Below are 24,757 nucleotides of genomic sequence, written 5' to 3' on the forward strand. Positions count from 1 at the left end.
GACGAGATCCCTAACGGGACATTCAACAACTCTGTCAATCAACGTCAAACCGAATAACTGCTTGCATAAGGGCTAGAGGTGGACCAAAGCGTTATTGACTTGCTGAATTTCTCACGCTTCTTCTCTTGAATAAATCATCAGTTTTTCTTGAAATTGTATTCATTTGACTGTCTGTACATGTACATCACATCTATCTATTTCTGTCTTATTCGAATAATTCGTTCGTGGTACGTCGTAGTTTTTTCTTTCCTTTTTATTTCTAAGAGTATAACTACTATCTCGCTTCTGTACATCTTGTAGACAGCCTTTTGTTCCCTGTGTGTCATCCCTTTTATCTTCTGGACTTCAAAGAGGGTACCGCAGAAAATATTGTGAAATGCATGCACTGGATCTTCACATCACATGAATTTAGGGTTACCTTTCTTCTACTTACATTCTATGAAACGTCGTGGCATCAGTATTGCGTTGCGTGGTACTACATTCCTCTGGCACCCAAACTGGTCTTCCTCGAGATTGGCTTGTACCAGACTCTCCATTTTTCTGTAACTAATTCCTGTTATTCTGCAGCCACGGCTTACAAAAGTGATCACTGACACCTGCTTTATTTGGCGTACTGACTACCTTTCCAGCCTGGCAATATTCACGGGAGAGACGCATCACCCGTAAGGCGCCAGCAGCAGCATTAATAGTTTTTTGGCTATTGCAACAAAATTTGGGCCGACAGACTTACCGATGCGGATGCGGAAGTTGTTGAAGGAGTGTTCGTTGACGTACGCGAGCTGTTCTCGGATCCTGAGGGCGTAGTCCGCCATGGCCGAAACGTGCCGGTAGCCCTTCAGGTCGCACATGCTCTTCGTAAGCCCTGGAACCGAAAACAAAGAAACACACTGAGCGGATGTTACTTTAGCAGAAGAACCACAGGAGGTTTTGAACAGATGGCAAGAATATATTGAATGTCTGTATAAGGGGGATGAAATACAAAGCGAAATTAAGGTCAAAGAGGAGCAATATGTGCCAGAAGATGGAAAGGGATTCAGCATCTTGGAAGCAGAAGTAGAAAAGGAGATGAAGAATAGGAAGGCATGTGGAATTGATGATTTTCCACCAGGACTGTTGAAGAGTCTGGGAAACAAGGCAAGAAAAGTAGTAGTCTACCTCTGTAATGAGATATATGACAAAGTGGAATGACCTGAGGACTTCCTTGCAACAATTATGGTACCAATAGAGAAAAAGAGAAACACTGAAAAATGTGAGGAGCGTAGGATCATCATTCTAATTTCTCATGCAGCTAAAGTGTTGCTGAAAGTGTTGAAAAGAAGGCTATATGGCCAGCTGGATAGAGGGATTGCAGAGGAGCAGTTCGGATATAGAAGAGGAAAAGGAACAAGAGATGTTATTGGCCTGTTAAGAACTATAGGGGAAAGATATATGGAAAAAGGTAGAGAAATCTTTGCTGTTTTCATAGATTTAGAAAAGGTTTTTGACAGGGTTCAGTGGAACAAGCTGATGGATATTTTGAAGAGGAAAGGAGTAGATTGGAAAGAGAGACGATTGGTACAGAATCTATATTTAGACCAGAAAGTAACGACAAGGATTGGAAATGAAATGTCAGAAGGAAGCAGCATTGGACGAGGTGTCAGACAAGGTTGTTGCCTTTCCCCACTGTTTTTTTACACATACCTCGAAGAGATTATTGCGAAAGGCTTAAATGGGAAAAGAGGAATATGTACTGATGGAAAGAGACTAGAATGTATAAGATTTGCTGATGACATGGTATTAGTGGCAGGAACTGAGCGGACAGTAAATAGCATGCTGAAAGATCTGAATGAAGCTTGTGTGGAATATGGGATGCAAATAAACACAGCAAAAACAAAGAGTATGATCATCAGTACAAGATGCAGACTGTCCAATATTAAAATAGGACGAACTACCATTAGCCAAGTAAGTGCATCTGGATATCTTGGAAGCACAATAACTGAAGGCTTGAGATGTCACCAGGAGGTGAAAACTAAAATTGCCATAGCGAAGGAGGCATTCAACAGAAAGTGGAGACTGTTATGTGGCTAATTATATAAAGATCTTAGGAAAAGGCTTGGCAAATCGTTTCTCTAGAGTGTGGCACTATATGGGGCAGAAACATGGACGGTGAGACGAGAGGATGAAAAGAGGTTAGAAGCATTTGAGATATGGGTGTGGAGAAGAATGGAGAGGAGAAGCTGGATGGGAAGAGTGAGTAATGAAAGAGTATTGGAAATTATTGGTGAGAGAAGATGTCTGCCAAATGTTATAAGAGAAAGGAAAGAGAACTGGTTGGGATATTCATTGAGGAGTGCTTGCTAGTAGATGATTTGGAAGGACTGGTTTATGGCAGAAGATTGAGAGGAAGAAGGAGATACAAGATGAAAGACGACATAAAGGGAAGAGGAAATTATGCGGACCTGAAGAGAATGGCAGAAGACCTGCCTTTTGGTAGCACACTAAAGACGATTAAGGTGAGGTTCTCATTTAAAATTGTCGAAAAATCAATTTCTATTTTACTGCATATTTGAAAAGTATATGTGTTTGGATGAAAAGGTTTTTTAATCTCTGCATTACGAAAGTTTCTGTAGCCGGCTGTTCGAAGGTTCGAAGCAGTGTCACGGCCGCTTTGCGACGCTCTCAGCCGGAGACTCCCGGCTCAGGTAGAAAACTAGTCGTGCCGTGACGCACGTTCACAACATGTGCACGCAAGCATATTCTCCGGCAAAGCGGACGAACAACGTGTGCAGGCTGCCGAGCGCAGCATTTCCAGCTCAGCCAGATCGGCTTTTCTGGCCAAGAAGAGCGAGGGAACTGCTCTCCAGGAACAATTCGAATTAGAGGAAGGGTAGATATACATCCCTGGAATTTCAGATTACACGTAAGGAAGGAAAACACTTTATTTGGACAAATTTTGGTCAAATTTGGTCAGAACAAAAAAATAATTTTCGTCCGCCGTATTGGATTAGCCGTTTTGAACTTCGAAAATCTAATCCCAGATTTGTCTTCAGCGACATCAAAAATATAGAATAACATGTAGCTTTTATGAAAACTGAGCTGTCAATACATATAAAAGTTTCCCATAAACTTTACACGGGTTTTTCTCGAGAAACGAGTTTTGAAAACTGCGTGGAGCATAAAATAAAGACGGTTCAACCTATTAACTTCTAACTTTGATCCCCAAAAAGTAAACACTTCTCTTGAGAGATTATACCTAAAATATATGAAACTGGTTAACATTAACCAATTTTTGTAAGAGTATAGAGAGTGAAACAGGTTCCCAAAAATCGAACTCAAAGTTCGAGTTAGCACTACATCGTTAAATTTGAGGTTATTTCATTGTGGTTACATACAAGATCCGATAAATTTAATGTGGTATCGACTGACTTTATCCATTTTTGATTTCAGACAACTCCTGAGGATCTAAACCGCACGCAGTCTGTGTGCTTCGTACTCGCAGGCCCTTGATCAAACCATAATTACGGGCTCCATTTTGTCTTTTTTTGTACTGAAAAGCAAAAACAAAGTTCAGAGTATGATCAATCATAGTCCCAAAACAGATCCTTTGTCTGACTTTTCATTGTTTAAAAAAAATCCCAGCTTTGCCTTTTTTTTGCTCATTTGAATAAGAACCTCGCCTTAAGACACAACCTCTTACACCTATGTCTATGCTTCTCAAGGCATCTTACGGTGTGTGGTGGAGGGTACTTCTGGTGCAACTATAATTCTGTCCTGCACTGTCCCTATTCCATTGACGAATGGTGCATGGGGAAAACAACTGACGGTTAGTCTCTGTACCACCTATAACTTCTCCCATCTCATCGCTGGGGTTATTTCGAGAGACAGACAGGGGTTGGGCAAAAATGTGGAAGCACCATGAGAAATGCAGAAGCCATGAAATCTGGAGTGTGAAGCAATGGAAGAAAGTATTTTGGTCCGATGAGTCTCACTGCACACTGTTTAAATGTTCTGGCCGACTATGCATGCCAGGAGTTGAGGCTGGCGCCTTATATCGCTCCTGTTTACATCCTGTGTATCGGGAGAATGACTCACGCGTGTACGGTGGCAGATGGTCTGAAGCGGGTTCAGTCGAGTACGTAGATCTAATTTTCATCGGCTAGAGGACAGTAGTGCATAGAGACATTCAAGAAACAGGTGAAGTAAATGTTGCCGGCCGGGGTGACCGAGCAGTTCTAGACGCTTCAGTCTGGAACCGTGCGACCGCTACGGTCGCAGGTTAGAATCCTGCCTCGGGCATGGGTGTGTGTGATGTCCTTAGGTTAGTTAGGTTTGAGTAGTTCTAAGTTCTAGGGGACTGATGACTTCAGAAGTTAAGTCCCATAGTGCTCAGAGCCATTTGAACCATTTGTGAAGAAAATGTTTTTTTGAATTGTTCGGTTTATTTCTTGAAGACCTTTTTGTTTGAAACTTCCTTGCATATCAGCGCACACTCCGCTGCAGAGTGAAAATCTCATTCTGGACCTTCTTGTTTATTTATGTTTGTACAGTTTTGTATATGCTTTTAGTAGTGTGAATGATGCGTAAATGTGGTCTAAAGTAAATACGTAGATCATCGTTCTATTGATGAACGTTGTACGACAGGAAATTTTGTATCATAATGTGTTAAGTAATTTTATGGTGAAAGGAAAGCTAATTCGATTGCAAACGAAAATACACTCCTGGAAATTGAAATAAGAACACCGTGAATTCATTGTCCCAGGAAGGGGAAACTTTATTGACACATTCCTGGGGTCAGATACATCACATGATCACACTGACAGAACCACAGGCACATAGACACAGGCAACAGAGCATGCACAATGTCGGCACTAGTACAGTGTATATCCACCTTTCGCAGCAATGCAGGCTGCTATTCTCCCATGGAGACGATCGTAGAGATGCTGGATGTAGACCTGTGGAACGGCTTGCCATGCCATTTCCACCTGGCGCCTCAGTTGGACCAGCGTTCGTGCTGGACGTGCAGACCGCGTGAGACGACGCTTCATCCAGTCCCAAACATGCTCAATGGGGGACAGATCAGGAGATCTTGCTGGCCAGGGTAGTTGACTTACACCTTCTAGAGCACGTTGGGTGGCACGGGATACATGCGGACGTGCATTGTCTGTTGGAACAGCAAGTTCCCTTGCCGGTCTAGGAATGGTAGAACGATGGGTTCGATGACGGTTTGGATGTACCGTGCACTATTCAGTGTCCCCTCGACGATCACCAGTGGTGTACGGCCAGTGTAGGAGATCGCTCCCCACACCATGATGCCGGGTGTTGGCCCTGTGTGCCTCGGTCGTATGCAGTCCTGATTGTGGCGCTCACCTGCACGGCGCCAAACACGCATACGACCATCATTGGCACCAAGGCAGAAGCGACTCTCATCGCTGAAGACGACACGTCTCCATTCGTCCCTCCATTCACGCCTGTCGCGACACCACTGGAGGCGGGCTGCACGATGTTGGGGCGTGAGCGGAAGACGGCCTAACGGTGTGCGGGACAGTAGCCCAGCTTCATGGAGACGGTTGCGAATGGTCCTCGCCGATACCCCAGGAGCAACAGTGTCCCTAATTTGCTGGGAAGTGGCGGTGCGGTCCCCTACGGCACTGCGTAGGATCCTACGGTCTTGGCGTGCATCCGTGCGTCGCTGCGGTCCGGTCCCAGGTCGACGGGCACGTGCACCTTCCGCCGACCACTGGCGACAACATCGATGTAGTGTGGAGACCTCACGCCCCACGTGTTGAGCAATTCGGCGGTACGTCCACCCGGCCTCCCGCATGCCCACTATACGCCCTCGCTCAACGTCCGTCAACTGCACATACGGTTCACGTCCACGCTGTCGCAGCATGCTACCAGTGTTAAAGACTGCGATGGAGCTCCGTATGCCACGGCAAACTGGCTGACACTGACGGCGGCGGTGCACAAATGCTGCGCAGCTAGCGCCATTCGACGGCCAACACCGCGGTTCCTGGTGTGTCCGCTGTGCCGTGCGTGTGATCATTGCTTGTACAGCCCTCTCGCAGTGTCCGGAGCAAGTATGGTGGGTCTGACACACCGGTGTCAATGTGTTCTTTTTTCCATTTCCAGGAGTGTAGTTAATAACGTAAAGTATAAACAAAATGCTACAATGTTAAATATTTATTTCGGGAAAAAGTAGAGTTGCAAAATGTGTTATTTGTTTATTGGTTAGTCATGAAAAGCGCGGACTAATGCGGGAGAATAATGTTTTTCTATTGGCGGTAAAGAAATCTGACCAATCAGAACAGAGTACTCTTCGCGTGTCTTTTGTCTTGGAGATATAGAATGCTTAAGTCGGAGCCCAGCCTTTCAATGGTACTGTTCTGTGTAGTATGAGGTCTTAAGGAGGTTATAATTTTTCGGTTTTAGTTGTGCCTCACGTTTCAAAAGTGTTTGAAAGTGAAGGTTCAAAAATGGCTCTGAGCACTATGGGACTCAAGTGCTGTGGTCATTAGTCCCCTAGAACTTAGAACGACTTAAACCTAACTAACCTAAGGACATCACACACATCCATGCCCGAGGCAGGATTCGAACCTGCGACCGTAGCATGAAAGTGAAGGCATATTTATTGCGGTGTGTTTTTTTAGAAAGCAGGGATTTTTAAAGCAATTTTCTGTGTGACAAAAGACAGTAATTCCGCGTGGCATATTGAGCAGATCGGTGACTAAAAACTTGAATGCATTGGACACTGATAAACGTAATGGTACGACGAGCATTTTCATTTAAGAACAATCCGTGCTTAGTAGTTGTTCAGATTTCAGTAAATACGTTAGCATAAACTTGCTAACGTGAACGAAACTGTTTTTGCATGATTGTGATAAGATTAGCATGGGCTTGGCAGTGAACGCGTACATTATCAAAGTTCAGAATATAAGGTAGTATTGCCAGTATTTCCACCTTCCATTCAAAATGAAGGCCTTTCACGGCCCTTGGAATAGTTACGTTGTATGTAGCCTGGTGCGATTTGCAGTACGGTAGGTTTCTGCTCCGCTTTCCTACCGACCATCTGCTGCAACGAGTTCACAGGTAGGTGCATGTAAAAAGGACAGAAGGAATCGCGCCGCCGCAGAGTGAAAGAAGAAGGGGGGGAGGGGAGAGGGGGGGGCATTCGGGTCATGTGATAATTGGGGCAGCTGTATCATGGTATTCCAAGGGCCCCATGAATACGCTGGAAGGTCGTGTTCTTGAGCATTTTGGCTGAATAGGTCCATCTCATGGTCCATTGGTTGTCCTGAATGATGCCATGTTGCAAGACGACAGGGCCCCAGTGCACACAGGTTCCTTTCTGCAGGTCTGGTTTTCTGAGTTCGAGGATGAAGTGTCGCACATCTCCCTGTCCACCACACAGTCATCAGGTCTCGTTATTTCTGAACCTCTGTAGTCTACTTTGGGGAGAAGGGTGTGCAATCGCTTCCCATCTCCTTTGTCTTTACCCAAATTTGCCACTATTTTGCAGGAAGAATAGTACAAGATTCCCTTGAAAACCATACAGTACCTGTATTTATCCATTACGAGACGACTCGGAGTTGTTTTGAATGCCAACTACAGCGTATTAGGCACGGTAATGGGTTGTGTTTTTTGGTGTTTTCATATCTTTGTCCTACCCCTGTATGTGGGACGAAGTATTACTCTGTCAGCCTAAAAGTTTTAGACACTGGATTAAGAAAAAAATTGAGAAAAGCTCAGACGGGGATTTTAATGCTCCAAGTATTCTACGTAGTCTCTGTCATTTCAGGAGAGAAGAAGAGATTAGTGTTTAACGTCCCGTCGACAACGGGGTCATTAGGGACGGAGCACAAGCTCGGATTAGGGAAGGATGGAGAAGGAAAACGGCCGTGCCCTTGCGAAGGAACCATCCCGGCATTTTTGAAGCGTCGTCCTCCCGAATGCGAGTCCACTGCACTAACTCGCTCGCTTTGTCAGGTGAGTACAACAACGAGCACGTTCATACGGCCTTCTTGGAACCGTCAGGAAAGCCTTTCTTTCGGATATTATTCAATTCGCAGGTTGCCTTAGCTCGAATGTTCGTTATGTAGTTCCCGGGTTCGATTCCCAGCGGGCTCAGGGATTTTCTCTGCCTCGTGATGACTGGGTGTTGTGTGATGTCCTTAGGTTAGTTAGGTTTAAGTAGTTCTAAGTTCTAGGAGACTGATGACCGTAGATGTTAAGTCCCATCGTGTTCAGAGCCATTTGAACCATTTGGTTATGTCAACATATTGACCTTCCACTCGAATTTTTATTTCTGGAAACAAGAGAAATTCACTCGGCGCGAAATCGGATGAACATGAAGATTCGTTGAGAAATGAGACTTGTTTTAAGGATTCCCCGCCTGAATCGGTGGAAACGGAACCTTTAGAAAAAATGGTTCAAAGGGCTCTGAGCACTATGGGACTTAGCTTTTGAGGCCATCAGTCCCTTGAACTTAGAACTACTTAAACGTAACTAACCTAAGGACATCACACACATGCATGCCCGAGGCAGGATTCGAAGCTGCGACCGTGGCGGTCGCGCGGTTCCAGACTGTAGCGCCTAGAACCGCTCGGCCACCCCGGCCGGCGAACCTTTACAGCATAGCTTTGCTGTCTGTCTATGTGTCCGACTGTTAAGAGCCCTTTTTCTCGGGAACGGAGAGGTGTATCGAGTTGTAATGTATGGCACATTTTAAGGTCTATGGACTATTGGCAATGTAAAAATTTGAAGCGTCTAAGGCGACGCAATAAAAAGTCACGGTCGTATACGTCACATATTTTGATAATCGCAAATTCGCTCATCAAAACCTAAAGCGTACTTGCCCTTGACGTAGAAGCATGAAATTTGGTAAAAAGCAAGGTTTCGAAATATAAGCAAAGAAAGGAAAAAATCAGAAAATTCCGACTTCGAACTTGAAATGAAAATATTCTCGCAAGTCTCGGTATAACTGGGACCGACACCTTGGCAGTATCATTGTCGATATCAGGCGAAAATCTTCTCAAACCTCTATTCACGAAATGAAGACTCAAGCGAGAGTCTTGTTCGCACAGTGTGTCCAGAGTTTTCATCAGATAGCGCACTGTAGCTGCAGACGTCCGAGCAGGCGTGCTGTCGTGAAGCAAGGAGAACTCCCTCCCCTTCAACTGTTGCTGACGACGCCGCTGAATCCTCTAGCAGAACCGATCCGTAACAGCTAAGTAATACAGGAAATTTACAGCGGTGCAGTCGGGAATACAGTCCCTGTGGGTAATGTCTCGAGCATCAAACAAAGCGATTGGCGTTGTCTTCACTTTCGATTTTCTCATTCGGACATGCTTCCGTCTTGGCGAGACTTCAAGAGACACATTCTGTACTTCGTCGTTTTGAGGTAGGTTCGAATTGATAACACGAATCTGATTTGATCCATTATAAATGGTTTTTGAAAACCCGCGACTGTGAAAACTATAGGTTTGTTTACAAATAAAACTTCTGCTACCAGTCACGATTTTCTTTATTTAGTTTTCGCACGACGCGTTTCGGGAAATGATTCCCATCTTCAAGTGCGTTTTTTGTGTGCATTACGCCATTTCTATTGATGCCCTTAGTCAATGTGTGAGTCTGCTTCATTTCGTTGACTTAAGTTTTCTAATGGTCCATTTGTTTGTGTAAGATATTTTCGATGTTTAAAGTGTACAGTCATTCCCTTGCAGGTCTTCCTGCTAATCGCCAGTTGTCTGGCGCTGCGGTCTTTCTGTAGAATATTCTGCGTATACTCTCACGCAGCGTTCTGCCCTTATCCATTACATCACTTACTTCAGCTATAGACGATAATGGCCTTACATTGGGGTAACAGAAGTGACGGGACAGCGGTATGCACATATACAGATGGCGGTAGTATCACGTACACAGGGTATAAAAGGGCAGTGAATTGGTGGAGCTGTCAGTTGCACTCAGATGATTCACGTGGAAAGGTTTCAGACGTGATTATGGCCTCACGATCTGAATTAACAGACTTCAGACGCGGAATGGTAGTTGCAGCTAGACGCATTTCGGGAATCGTTAGGGAATTGAATCTTCCGAGATCCATAGTGTATACAGTGTGCCGAGAATACGAAATTTCAGGCAGTACGTCTCACCACGACCAACATAATGCCCGACAGCCTTCACGTAACGACCGAGAGCAACGGAGCTCGCCTATAATGGCTCTGAGCACTATGGGACTCAACTGCTGTGGTCATAAGTCCCCTAGAACTTAGAACTACTTAAACCTAACTAACCTAAGGACAGCACACAACACCCAGCCATCACGAGGCAGAGAAAATCCCTGACGCCGCCGGGAATCGAACCCGGGAACCCGGGCGTGGGAAGCGAGAACGCTACCGCACGACCACGAGATGCGGGCAAGAGCTCGCCTATAATTGTCAGTGCTAACAGACAAGCAACAATGTGTGAACTAACCGCAGAAATCAATGTGCGAGGTACGACGAATGCATCCGTTAGTACAGTGCGGCGAAGCGTGGCGTTAACGGGCCATGGCAACAGACGACCGACGCGAATGCCTTTGCCAACAGCACGCAACGCCTCATCTGGGCCCGTGACCATATCGGCTGGAGCGAAGACGACTGGCCAATCAGATACATATCGGTTTGAGTTGGTAGGAGCTGATGGTATGGTTCGAGCGTGATGCAGGCCCCATGACCCAGGTTGTCAACAAGGTCGTGTACAGCAAGGTGGGGTGAGCTCGATATGGTATGCACTGTGTTTACATGGAACGACCTACAAACACCGCCCAAACAGGGCTTCGTGGCCCAATGTTACCGACCGGCCGCTGTCTCATCCTCAGTCCTTAGGTGCTGCAGGATGCAGATATGGTGCCACTACTTCTCAGTCAAGTAGCTTCTCAATTGGCTTCACAAGGGCTGAGTAGAACCCCGCTTGCCATCAGCACTCGGCAGATCCGCGTGGCGACATCCCTAGATCACTTAACTTCGGTGATCTCAGGGGAAACGGCGTTATCACTGCGGCAGGTCCGTTGGTCATGAAATGGACTTGGTCCTGGTTGTGTTCGGCTACTTGGAGGCCATTCCCTGCCATTCATGGATTTTATGTTCCCAAATAACGACGAAATTTTTATGGATGACAGTGTGGCACGTTACTGGGCCACAGTTGTTCACGATTGGTTTGGAGAACATTCTGGGCAGATCGAGCGAATGATCTGACCACTCAGATCGGCCGACATGAATCCCTTCGAGCATTTATGGTACATAATTGAGAGGTCAGTTCGTGCACAAAATCCTGCATCGGCAACAGTTTCTCAATTACGGTCGCCTATAGAGGCAGCATAGCTCAGCATTCGTGTAGCTGACTTCCAAAAAGTTGTTGAGTCCATGCCACGCCGAATTCCTGTACTACGCTGGGTAAAAGTGGATCGGAAACGATATTAGGAGGTATCCCTTGACTTTGTCACGTCAGTGTGTAATACTTCCTATAAGTACTTCCAAAATTACATTTACGTTGATCACTTTTGCTCCTTTATCAACAACGTGTTGAGTTCTGTCCGCAAGAAAGTCTTGAATCCAGTTACAAATCTGGTCCGACACTCGGTAAGTTCGCATTGTGCCTACTGTATCGAACACCTACCGGAAGTCAAGGAACGCGGTATCTACCTCCGCACCCGTATCTACGGCCTTTTGGGTGTCGCGGAGGAATGGAGCGAGCTGGATTTCACAAGACCATTGGTAACTGACTCCAGCAGAGGAAAGACCGATCTTAGACAACCGAGCTCGCCCTGTTGGTCCACTAGAACCAGAAGTCGGAAGATACCGGCGCCGAGGTCGATGTCGGGTTGTTTGACTTCCGGAAGGTGTTCGGTGCTGTTGTGCACTGCTGTTTAATCAACAGTAGCAGACCAGCTGTCTGGCTGGACTGAAGAGTTTCTAGCAAAGAGAGCAGAACATGACGTTCTGAACGGAGAGGAATCTCGAGATGTAAAAGTAACATTGGACGACCGAGCGAGGTGGCGCAGTGGCTAGGCACTGGACTGGCATTTTGGAGGACGACGGTTGAAACCCGCGTCCGGCCATCTTGAGTTAGGATTTTCGTGATTTCCCTAAATCGCTTCAGGCAAATGCGGCATGGTCGCTCCGAAAGGGCACGGCCGACTCCCTTCTCCATCCTTGACACAATCCGATGGGACCGATGACCTCACTATTTGATCCCCTGCTCCTAGTCAACCAACCAACCAGTATTGCGCGTACCCCAAGGGAGTGTTACAGAAGCACTAACTTAGCGCCCAGTGCTCCGCTCGAGTAGAATGAATGGTGTGCACAGATTTTTTCGTTTTTCTTTAATCGAATTCGTATGTTGTTACGCCCATTGCTCACTTGTAGACCTACACACTGTGCGAACAGTATATAAAGTGAACGCAAACTCAGCTGTAGACAGGGCGTTAAAATTTAATAAAGCAATTCTTCGTATAAGATCTACATCTACAGCTACATGGATACTCTGCAAATGACACTTAAGTGTCTAGCACAGGGTCCATTGAACCACCTTGACAATAATTCTGTATTACTTCACACCCTAACAGCGCGCGGAAATAACCTCCGTCCGAACAGGCCTGGGAATGCCCAACGGTACCGACCGGCCGCCGTGTCATCCTCAGACCACAGGCGTCACTGGATGCGAAGATGGAGGGGCGTGTGGTCAGCACATCGCTCTCCCGGCCGTATGTCAGTTTAGGAGACCGGAGCCGCTACTTCTCAGTCAAGCAGCTCCTCAGTTTGCCTCACAAGGGCTGAGTGCACCCCGCTTGCCAACGGCGGTCGGCAGACCGGATGGTCACCCTTCCCAGTGCTAGCCCAGCCCGACAGCGCTTAACTTCGGTGATCTGACGGGAACGGTGTTACCACTGCGGCGGAGGGAACGAACATCTATATCTTCCCATTCGACCTCTAATCTTCGCTTATTTTAGTATTGTGATCGTTTCTCCCTATGTAGGTCGGAGTCAACAAAATATTTTCGCAATCGGAGGACAAAGTTGGTGATTGAAATTTCGTGAGAAGATTCCGTCGCAACGAGAAACGTCTTTGTTTTAATGGTTCAAATGGCTCTGAGCACTATGGCACTTAACATCTTAGGTCATCAGTCCCCTAGAACTTAGAACTACTTAAACCTAACTAACCTAAGGACATCACACACACCCATGCCCGAGGCACGATTCGAACCTGCGACCGTAGCAGTCCCGCGGTTCCGGACTGCAGCGCCTAGAACCGCACGGCCACCGCGGCCGGCTTGTTTTAATGATGTCCACCCCAAATCCTGCATCATGTCCGTGACACTCTCTCCCCTATTTCACGATGTTACAAAACGTGCAGCTCTTCTTTGAACTTTCTCAATGAGGGCGTTAATCATATGTGGTGAGGATCCCACACAGCGCAGCAGTACTCCAAAAGGGCAAGCGCAGCGTAGGCAGACTCTTTAGTAGATCTGATGCATCTTCTAAGTGTTCTACCAGTAAAACGCAGTCCCTGGTTCGCTTTCCCCACAACATTTTACATGTGTTCTTTCCAATGTAAGTTGTTCGTGATTGTAATTCCTAGGCATTTAGTTCAATTTATAGCCTTTAGATTTTGTTCATTTATCGTGCATCCGAAATAAGTTGTTCGTATGTGTAATTCCTAGGCATTTAGTTGAATTTATAGCCTTTAGATTTGGTTCATTTGTCGTGTAACGGAAGTATAACGGATTATTTTTGGGACTCATGTGGATGACCTCACACTTTTCATTATTTAGGGCTAACTGCCAATTTTCGCACCAAACAGGTATCTTCTCTAAATCGTTTTGCAATTTCTTTATCTTCTTATGGCTCTTCTAGACAAGAACGACAGCATCATCTGCAACAATAAGAACTGAACATTAAAAAACAACTACTTATATTTATACATTCTTCCACATACTGTTCACGTGCGAATCAACAATCTAGAAACACCGTCCCTGGTCCTGACAAACGGATATTCCTATGGATGGAATCATATTTAAACGTGGTACCAGTAATGATTAATTTACCTAATAATTGCAACAAAAATAATTTTGTAAAGATTTTTTAGGGCTACTGAAGAACTGATGTGTTAAAGATTCGTTTATTTTTCTGTGTAATTATGACTAAGCCGTTTTGTCGCGGTGATAGATTTCTTTGATTTAGTTCACAAACTGCATCTCTTAAACTCTTCTCCCTTATCGAGGCCATTGTGGCATGGTCTTTCTCGGATGTACTTCTGACGAAAAAGCTGTCCTGGTAGCCGGACTCGGAAGTGTTTGTTAATCCTGCCTTTTGATATCTTGCGGTGATATTTCCACAGAAAGATTCATCTGCTAACACTTTGTTTTTATTTCTACCGGAGAAAAAATACTAATTTTCATTTATAAATGTTTAATATAGCGAAATCCCCTATTACACCTTCTCAGAGACTGAATTTTCAAAGACATTGAAACACGTACTTCTTTTTATCTCTAACCGATAAGGTAACTGCAAAGTTTCATAAATTTACCTTTAAAAATGCATTCATAATGAAATATTTTCACAAAAAGTTTCATCCTCTATTTCCTCCCCCACCCCCTCCCAACGTGTTGAATTTCCAAAACCACTGACACACATATTTCTTTATTCGTAACCGACAAGTCAAATACCAATTTTCATAGCTGCGTCTTTAAAAGCTTTAGTAGTTAAAGTTACGTGATAGCGATATGCACATCTACATATGGCGGTAGTATCCCGTACTGAAGGTATAAAAGTGCGGTGCATTGGCGAATCTGTCATTTGTACTCGTTGTGACCCTAGTGAAAAAGTTTCCGACGTGATTATGGCCACACGACAGTAGTTAATAGACTTTGAACGCAGAATGGCAGTTGGAGGCAGACACAAGGGAAAGTTGCATTTCAGAAATCTATACGACTGTCCAAGGAATCACCATTCACCCTGGTGGGCCATCGTGTGCAGTAATTGAGTAAAAAAGTTTCGGAATTTAAAGATGCTAACATTTTATAGACTGGTTGCATGTGTAATGGATAAGGTACTGACCTCTCATATGAAAGTTTGTTGGTTCAAATCTCGTAAGTTACATTAAATGTTTTTTATTTTTAAATCTTTATACAAATGAACTAGATCTTTTTTTGTCATCGGTCTACTGACTGGTTTGATGCGGCCCGCCACGAATTCCTTTCCTGTGCTAACCTCTTCATCTCAGAGTAGCACTTGCAACCTACGTCCTCAATTATTTGCTTGACGTATTCCAATCTCTGTCTTCCTCTACAGTTTTTGCCCTCTACAGCTCCCTCTAGTACCATGGAAGTCATTCCCTCATGTCTTAGCAGATGTCCTATCATCCTGTCCCTTCTCCTTATCAGTGTTTTCCACATATTCCTTTCCTCTCCGAGTCTGCGTAGAACCTCCTCATTCCTTACCTTATCAGTCCACCTAATTTTCAACATTCGTCTATAGCACCACATCTCAAATGCTTCGATTCTCTTCTGTTCCGGTTTTCCCACAGTCCATGTTTCACTACCATAGAATGCTGTACTCCAGACGTACATCCTCAGAAATTTCTCCCTCAAATTAACGCCGGTATTTGATATTAGTAGACTTCTCTTGGCCAGAAATGCCTTTTTTGCCATAGCCAGTCTGCTTTTGATGTCCTCCTTGCTCCGTCCGTCATTGGTTATTTTACTGCCTAGGTAGCAGAATTCCTTAACTTCATTGACTTCGCGACCATCAATCCTGATGTTAAGTTTCTCTCTGTTCTCATTTCTACTACTTCTCATTACCTTCGTCTTTCTCCGATTTACTCTCAAACCATACTGTGTACTCATTAGACTGTTCATTCCGTTCAGCAGATCATTTAATTCTTCTTCACTTTCACTCAGGATAGCAATGTCATCAGCGAATCGTATCATTGATATGCTTTCACCTTGTATTTTAATTCCACTCCTGAACCTTTCTTTTATTTCCATCATTGCTTCCTCGATGTACAGATTGAAGAGTAGGGGCGAAAGGCTACAGCCTTGTCTTACACCCTTCTTAATACGAGCACTTCGTTCTTGATCGTCCACTCTTATTGTTCCCTCTTGGTTGTTGTACATATTGTATATGACCCGTCTCTCTCTATAGCTTACCCCTACTTTTTTCAGAATCTCGAACAGCTTACACCATTTTATATTGTCGAACGCTTTTTGCAGGTCGACAAATCCTATGAACGTGTCTTGCCTTTTCTTTAGCCTTGCTTCCATTATTAGCCGTAACGTCAGAATTGCCTCTCTCGTCCCTTTACTTTTCCTAAAGCCAAACTGATCGTCACCTAGCGCATTCTCAATTTTCTTTTCCATTCTTCTGTATATTATTCTTGTAAGCAGCTTCGATGCATGAGCTGTTAAGCTGGTTGTGCGATAATTCTCGCACTTGTCAGCTCTTGCCGTCTTCGGTATTGTGTGGATGATGCTTTTCCGAAAGTCAGATGGTATGTCGCCAGACTTCATATATTCTACACACCAACGTAAATAGTCGTTTTGTTGCCACTTCCCCCAGGCTGATAGCAAGAAAATTGAGAACAAATGGTGCATTTCAAATGATGACAAATATGAGTTCACAAAGGATTAGTAAAAATTATATTTAAAACGATTGATTGTATAAATATAATGATCGAAGTCATTTCGATAAAGATTTGACAATAAAAAGTTGAATGTACCCAACAAGATTCGAACCCACATCATTTTGCGCATGATGTCAGTTGATTGAACATTATGCTGCGGAACAAGTCTGTAAATTCTTACCATCTGTAAACATATAGAGCATCACGTGAAATTCCAAATTTTTTACCGGTCGCGGTGGTCTCGCGGTTCTAGGCGCGCAGTCCGGAACCGTGCGACTGCTACGGTCGCAGGTTCGAATCCTGCCTCGGGTATGGATGTGTGTGATGTCCTTATGTTAGTTAGGTTTAAGTAGTTCTAAGTTCTAGGGGACTAATGACCACAGCAGTTGAGTCCCATAGTGCTCAGAGCCATTTTTCCAAATTTTTTTTTTTCGTCAGTTACTCGGAAACTGGGGGCCACCAGGGTGAATGGCTGCAGGGTGTGTGATTCCTTGAACCTTAACCTACATCACCATTTAGATGGTTTCAACAAGTCGATCCCACCGGCGACGTAAAGCACACTAAGTGCACATAGAAGTTGTACTGGATTCTTCTCCCAGGGAGGGGAAAGCGAAAGCTGGCAGTACTTGAAAATACCTCTGTGGATGGTATCCCACCGTAATAATGACCTATGTAGAGGTGCGCCAGTCCATACCTGGCGCTGCACGGTTGCACGGCGCCGAAAAGGGAAGGAGGAAGGAAGGAAGGTGGGAAGGGTTTCAGCCGAGCCGACCGACCTGAGGCGGCCATGTAGGTGGCGCCGGTGGTCTTGATCTTCTCGACGCACTGGAAGCGCTCCTCGGACAGCAGCTCGTCGAAGTCGGCGATGATCTCGTTGAGCAGCCGCAGGCACTCGACGCCCTCGTTGTTCGCCTCGAGCTCCACGTAGAACTCTGAGAAGTTGGGGATGGTGGCGAACATGACGCACACCGACTCGCACTGCTCGTGGTACAGGTCCTACAGACATACACACACACATTGGTGGGGGTTTCCACATGTGGTGCAATGGAACGTGATCAAAAGTATTGTGACACCTGTTAGCGGACAAAATATGACGGGTGTGAACCCTCCTCCTTTATGACGGCTTAAATTGTGCTGGGGACACTTTTGGTGAAGTAACTGAATGTCTGTGGAAGAATGGCAGCGCATTCGTCCTCAAGAATCTAAACAAGGAAAGGTAGTGATGGTGCACCGTGAGATCTGGACCGAAGTCCACGCTCTAACTCATCCCAAAAATATTCAGTTGGGTTCAGGTCTGGACCGTGGGCAGTTCAGTCCACTTCAGGGATCTTATTCCCAACAAATCACTGCCACATACATCCTGCTTCATGATGGGGTCCAATGTCATGTTGCTCCAAACGATCATCATCTCAAAACTGTGATATATGTCCACATCCTCCCACATTTAGCTTTTTCTCAAGTGCAGTAAAAAAGACCACCCCATTACGACGAAGAACACCCCCTCACCGTAGTAACACCTCCTCTGCAACTTCAGTGTAGACACTACACATGATTGCAAGTATTGTTTTCAAGGGATTCGCCAGATTCTGACCCTTCCATTTGACTGCTAAAAATGTAGTGTGGTTCATGTCTCCATATTACTCGTTTTCATTCATCTACTCTCCAGTGGCGTCTCTCTTTACACCATTTCAGCCACGGTCGCAGGTTCGAATCCTGCCTCGGGCATGGATGTTTGTGATGTCCTTAGGTTAGTTAGGTTTAACTAGTTCTAAGTTCTAGGGGACTAATGACCTCAGCAGTTGAGTCCCATAGTGCTCAGAGCCCTTTGGACCATTTGAACACCATTTCAAACAACACTTAGCACAGAAAACAGTATTGTGTAGCTTATGAGGAGTTACTTGACCGTTGTATCCCAGTCATTTCAACTTGATACGCACAGCAATTTGCAAGATGGATTGCTGGCGGTACTCTGCTACTCCCTAGTGCCCCCTTCCACTGGTTTCATGTGATCTTTCATCAGCCTCAGGAATGCTCGTTGTTCCCTGTCCATCAGTACATGCCATCTGCAGGTCTTGGTTTAGCTATGATTATAACTTTCCACTTCAGAATCATATCACCATCAGTCGACGTGGGCAGCTTCAGAATGATTGGAATGTCTGTGGTGGATTTATTATCCGTGTAGCATCCTATCAGCTACTCCCGTTTCGATGCCTCTTAGCTCTCCTAGCTAGCATAATGCTTTTCTACTGAAAACACAATACTCTCTGCATCAATTTATACTCTTGGGTCCTTCTCCTGTAATATCTAGCGGTCAATTCCGTATTAGATAGCAGACTTCAGATACTTTTGATGAAGATAATGCATATTGATGACCCAAACCTGTTTAACAACGCCATGGTCCACCTTTGGAACGCTAAAGTGTAGCGGTTCTGCGTGGCATGGATTTGGCAAGTGCTCGGTAGATTCCAAAGGTATGGAGCACCAGAATTTCCATATACAGGTGATACAATTTTGAATCAATTGTTTGTCATCGTGGTACAGTGCCGGTGCAGGGGCATGCGTTTTGATGTACAGCATTCAGCCAAGATTTTTGAGGGTGGAACTTCACAACAGACAACCGTTACATGTTCCCACGCTGACTCAATGATATCATCAATTACGATCGCAGTGGGCATGAGTTCATAGAGATTGGAGCATAAATCAATGGAAACGTCTTCAATTAACTTACGGGTTTGCTGCCGGGTGACGTCATCGACCACCGCCGATATTTCGACAGGAGCACACCCTGCCATTCTCAAGGCACAACTGCAAGGAGGAAGAAATGTGCAAGGGAATTTAATACCTCGGTTCACAGAGGAGAAACAACGAAGATACCACACTCAGAACGAGTAACCGCAGAGTCAACACACACCCAAGATAACCAACATCATAAATATCGATAGTGACTATTAATCAACAGGTGAGGTAGCACTAATTCTGTTCCTCTGTCTTTTGATGAGAGACAGAGCCGGATTCCAAGTAGCATTTAAACAAAATCGACCATCTCTGTTTATAACGTTGCCTGATAGTTTGATTTCAACAGCTTCCTTAATAATACTATCCCAATAGCTGGACGTGCAAGCCAGAATCTCCGTGTAGCTGTATTCCATAGGATGACCGGTGTCAAGGCAATGTTCTGCAATAGCGTATTTGCTCGGCTGCTCTAAGCGTGTGTGAGGCTCATGGTCAACACACCGGTCTTCCACAGTACTGATTGTCTGACCAATATATGACATGCCACAGCTGCAAGGAATACGATAGACACCAGCCTTACGCAAACCGAGATCATCTTTTACGGACGCCAACAGGACCTTAATCTTAGAAGGTGGTCGAAAAACACATTTAACACCATATTTCCGCAAAATACGGCCAATCCTGTTGGAAATGCTTCCTGTGTAAGGCAAAAAGTGCGTAGACTTAGGTGCCACTTCGTTGCTGTCGTCACTCACCCGTTGCATAGAAGGCTGATAGCGCAATGCACGTTTGATCTGCCTCACACTATAACCATTCTGACGAAAAGTGACTTCGAGATGTGATAGCTCAGCTGCCAAACTGGGTCTGAGATAACGTGGGACCTCTGAACTAAGGTACGAAGTACTCCTTCACGCTGAACTGGATGGTGTTGTCAAAAAATAAACTGTAAATAATTTTTCGTATTGTAGGAGCATTTAGTTTTGAGCAGTTGTTTCTAACATACATGTACTAGAAATATTATAACTATTTCAAAGAAATTCGCTAATGATACATTAAACCATATAGGTCTTTGATCCTACGTCTATTTAATATTTTATTAATAATTTATAGTTCATCGTTACTGTAAGTACGACTGCATGTAATTTCCAGAAGCAGGTTGGAAATATTTGCTGTGTTATTATTGGATCACATCATTTTCGAGCAGTTGTTACAAAGAACTTGTATATTTGGCTTAATATACCATTTACAAATTTCTATAATAATTACAATCTACCTTGTGTATGTACATCACCAACATTGACCGTACATATGAACTTCGCAACAACTGCTCAAAAGCAACAAATACGAAAAATTATTCCCAATTTACTTTATGACAAATTATGCAATCATGGGATCAAAGATTTACATGGCATACTAAACCATTAACGATTTCCATATTAACAAACTTATAATTCTCCTAGGATATCTTAGGCTATGACTTGTTCTTCTGTCAAATTCGTAATTGATACTAACGCATCCAATGTATAGTGCTTCCGTTTTAGATACTTGAAAATGGCCTAAGACCGAAACCGTAAGACTGCACAACGAATAAAGAAAGTATGAGCTGATGGCATCACATTATTTAATGTATTTTTGTAACTCCATCAGAAATTTTTGTGTACGGCACAGGCAATTTTATGTGTGGTTGTGACATTCAGATGTGGCCAGACATGGCCTAAGAGGCGCAAACTAGTTTCTAACCAAATAAATAGTATTTTGAAGCATATCACGAAGGTAATTACTTTTTAATACGAGGGTTGTTTTTTAAGTAAGGGCCGTTTTTATTTTTAAAAAAAGATACAAATACTTTTGTAAAAAAACTTTTATTTTTTGATTCTACACACTTTTACCTATTTTTCTACATAGTTGCCTTGTTTATTTAAGCACTTCTCATACCGTACAACCAAGTTTTAAATTCCCTCTTCAAAGAATTCGGCCGCCTGCTCCGACAGCCAAGAGTTCACGGCCGCTTTCACTTCGTCGTCGTCATTGAAGCGCTGCCCGCCAAGATGGTGTTTCAGGTACCGGAAAAGGTGAAAATCGCTAGGAGCAAGGTCGGGGCTGTATGGTGCATGGTCCAAAACTTCCCAGCCAAAAGAATCAATCAAATCCCGAGTCTTTTGAGAGGTGTGAGGCCTAGCGTTATCGTGCAGGAGCAAAACTCCTTTTGTCAGCATGCCGCGCCTTTTGCTTTGAATTGCTCTACGGAGCTTCTTTAGAGTTGCTCAGTAGGCATCTGAGTTGATTGTCGTTCCTCGTGGCATAAAGTCCACTAGCAAAACACCGCGCCGGTCCCAGAACACAGTTGCCATAATCTTGCGCTTTGGCAGCGTCTGTTTGGCTTTGACCTTGACGGGTGAGGTTGTGTGTCGCCATTCCATCGATTGTCGCTTGCTTTCGGGAGTGATATGGGATACCCATGTTTCGTCTCCAGTGACAATTTAACTCAACATGTCATCCCCTTCTTCCTCGTAACGAATCAAAAACTCCAATGAAGTGGCAAATCTCTTCCCTTTGTGATCCTCTGTGAGGAGTCTGGGTACCCACCGAGAACACAGTTTCTTAAAGTTTAGGTTTTCAGACACAATTTTGTACAAAACCTTGAAACTAGTGGAAATTCCAAAGAAAGAGTGGAAATTGTGAATCTTCTGTCCTCACGAATCTTTGTTTCGACTGCAGCCACCAAATCATCAGTGATCACAGAGGGCCGGCCTGAGCGTTCTTCGTCATGGACGTTTTGACGGCCATTTTTAAACTCTCTAACCCACTGACGCACTTTACCTTCACTCATTGCATTCGAGCCATAAACTTCTGTTAACTGACGATGAATTTCTGCAGCTGATAGGCTTCTCTCGGTCAAAAAACGAATCACTGACCGTATCTCACACGCGGCGGGCGATTCAATAATCGTAAACATTATAAAGTAGCACAGCGATGCTTACACGTCAGCTACAGAGCTGCAACTTGCGTCAGTGTGAGCGGGAAGGATGCCGGCAAGTGGCGCGGAGGCTTGCTGCGGCGTCCGCGCGAACTACGTGACTATACGCGCGAACTGCCCTTACTTAAAAAACAAGCCTCGTATTAAAGTACTTAGATTTGTTATCAACAAAATCAAGTGTTTGTTCATGTGCTTAACAGCACCCTGAAATAGTTATATAAAATAAAACCGTAAAAATGGAAATGAACGTAACTTCATTTCGACTCACTAAGTGTGTAAGAGTTACACTGTGAAGCTTTTCGTTGTAAGTAGACTGAATGGCTGATGAATGTATGAGACTGACTAGGGACCATACGGTTGTTTCAAGAATAAATAAAGTAGGTTAAAATTGAGAGACTTTTGTCATTACAGTACTGTTGGGAAGCAACAGATCCTCATATGCACAGGAAGCAGTGCGCAGGTCGGTTTCAGCACGTGGTAAAATTCAGTAGCTGCGTATGTATTTGATGTAAACGCCACGACTTTCATTCGCCCGATAACCACTAAAATTGCATGAACTATTGTTAATAAAATAAATATGAAATAATTAACTGGGGGATGCTGTCCTTTGCGAAGTGAATTCATACTTAATATTGAAATGATAAACACACATAAATTCGTAGTATTAAACCAATCTGAAGGTCATATTATGCAATGGAGGAGCGTTTCATAAATTTCCATGGTCGTTACTAATTAGTAAATGAAAGGCATATACTGAAAATAGTAAATGGAAAAATAGTATCTGGTAGTTGGTTATTGACAGACATATTTTCACTAGGACTTCACCCAACTGTGCTACCATACCAAGGAAATGAAGCGGCAGAAAAAAATTCTGTATACATTTCTGCTAACGAAAGAACATTGATTCTTAGGAAAATTAATCTTCATGTACATCGAAAAGAAAATAAGTTAGGAAATCGTCATTATAGCATTGAGGTGCAAAAATAAAATGGAAATGTAAAATGCTATTCCTTGTTAACTACTCTGGGTGTTTCATGTAATGGGATATTTACAGTAAATGTCTTATATACACTACTGGCCATTAAAATTGCTACACCACGAAGATGACGTGCTACAGACGTGAAATTTAAGCGACAGGAAGAAGATGCTGTGATATGCAAATGATTAGCTTTTCCGAGCATTCACACAAGGTTGGCGCCGGTGGCGACACCTAGAACGTGCTGACACGAGGAAAGTTTCCAACCGATTTCTCATACACAAACAGCAGTTGACCGGCGTTGCCTGGTGAAACTTTGTTGTGATGCCTCGTCTAAGGGGGAGAAATGCGTACCATCATGTTTCCGACTTTGATAAAGGTCGGATTGTAGCCTATCGCGACTGCGGTTTATCGTATCGCGACATTGCTGCTCGCGTCGGTCGAGACCCAATGACTGTTAGCAGAATATGGAATCGGTGGGTTCAGGAGAGTAATACGGAACGCCGTGCTGGATCCCAACGTACTCATATTACTAGCAGTCGAGATGACAGGCATCTTATCCGCTTGGCTGTAACGGATCGTGCAGCCACGTCTCGATACCTGAGCAACAGATGGGGACGTTTGCAAGACAACAACCATCTGCACGAACAGTTTGACGACGTTTGCAGCAGCATGGACTATCAGCTCGGAGACCACGACTGCGGTTAGCATTGATGCTGCATCACAGACAGGAGCGTCTACGATGGTATACTCGACGACGAACCTGGGTGCACGAATGGCAAAACGTCATTTTTTCGGATGAATCCAGGTTCTGTTTACAGCATCATGATGGTCGCATCCGTATTTCGCGACATAGCGGTGAACGCACATTGGAAGCGTGTATTCGTCGTCGCCATACATGTGTATCACCCGGCGTGATGGTATGGGGTGCCATTAATTGCACGTCTCGGTCACCTCTTGTTCGCACTGACGGCACTTTGAACAGTGGACGTTATATTTCAGATGTGTTACAACCCGTGGCTCTACTCTTCATTCGATCCCTGCGAAACCCTACGTTTCAGCAGGGTAATACGCGACCGCATGTTGCAGGTCCTGTACGGGCCTTTCTGGATACAGACAATGTTCGACTGCTGCCCTGGCCAGCACATTCTCCAGATCTCTCACCAATTGAAAACGTCAGGTCAATGCTGGCCGAGCAACTCGTCACAATACGCTAGTCATTACTCTTGATGGCCTGTGGTATCGTGTTGAAGCTGCATGCGCAGCTGTACCTGTACACGCCATCCAAGCCCTGTTTGACTCAATGCCCAGGCGTATCAAGGCCATTATTACGGCCAGAGGTGGTTGTTCCGGGTACTGATTTCTCAGGATCTATGTACCCAAATTGCGTCAAGATGCAATCAAAAATATGGTTCAAATGGCTCTGAGCACTATGGGACT

The 24,757-nt window shown here is 44.5% G+C and overlaps 1 protein-coding gene across 1 annotated transcript in view; it reads right to left on the minus strand.

The window, feature by feature from the left end:
• The window catches only part of LOC126213071 (adenylate cyclase type 5-like), a 779,221-nt gene that overhangs the window by 106,897 nt on the left and 647,567 nt on the right, over window positions 1-24,757 (minus strand). The window contains exons 16-17 of the mRNA XM_049940658.1: window positions 17,408-17,627; window positions 731-862 (exon numbers count right to left, since the gene is read on the minus strand). Coding sequence (XP_049796615.1) covers window positions 731-862; window positions 17,408-17,627 — 352 coding nt within the window. The remainder of the gene's footprint in view (window positions 1-730; window positions 863-17,407; window positions 17,628-24,757) is intronic.

This window comes from Schistocerca nitens, chromosome 11 (genome assembly GCF_023898315.1).
Source record: "Schistocerca nitens isolate TAMUIC-IGC-003100 chromosome 11, iqSchNite1.1, whole genome shotgun sequence".
In the NCBI taxonomy this organism is placed as follows: Eukaryota; Metazoa; Arthropoda; class Insecta; order Orthoptera; family Acrididae; genus Schistocerca; species Schistocerca nitens.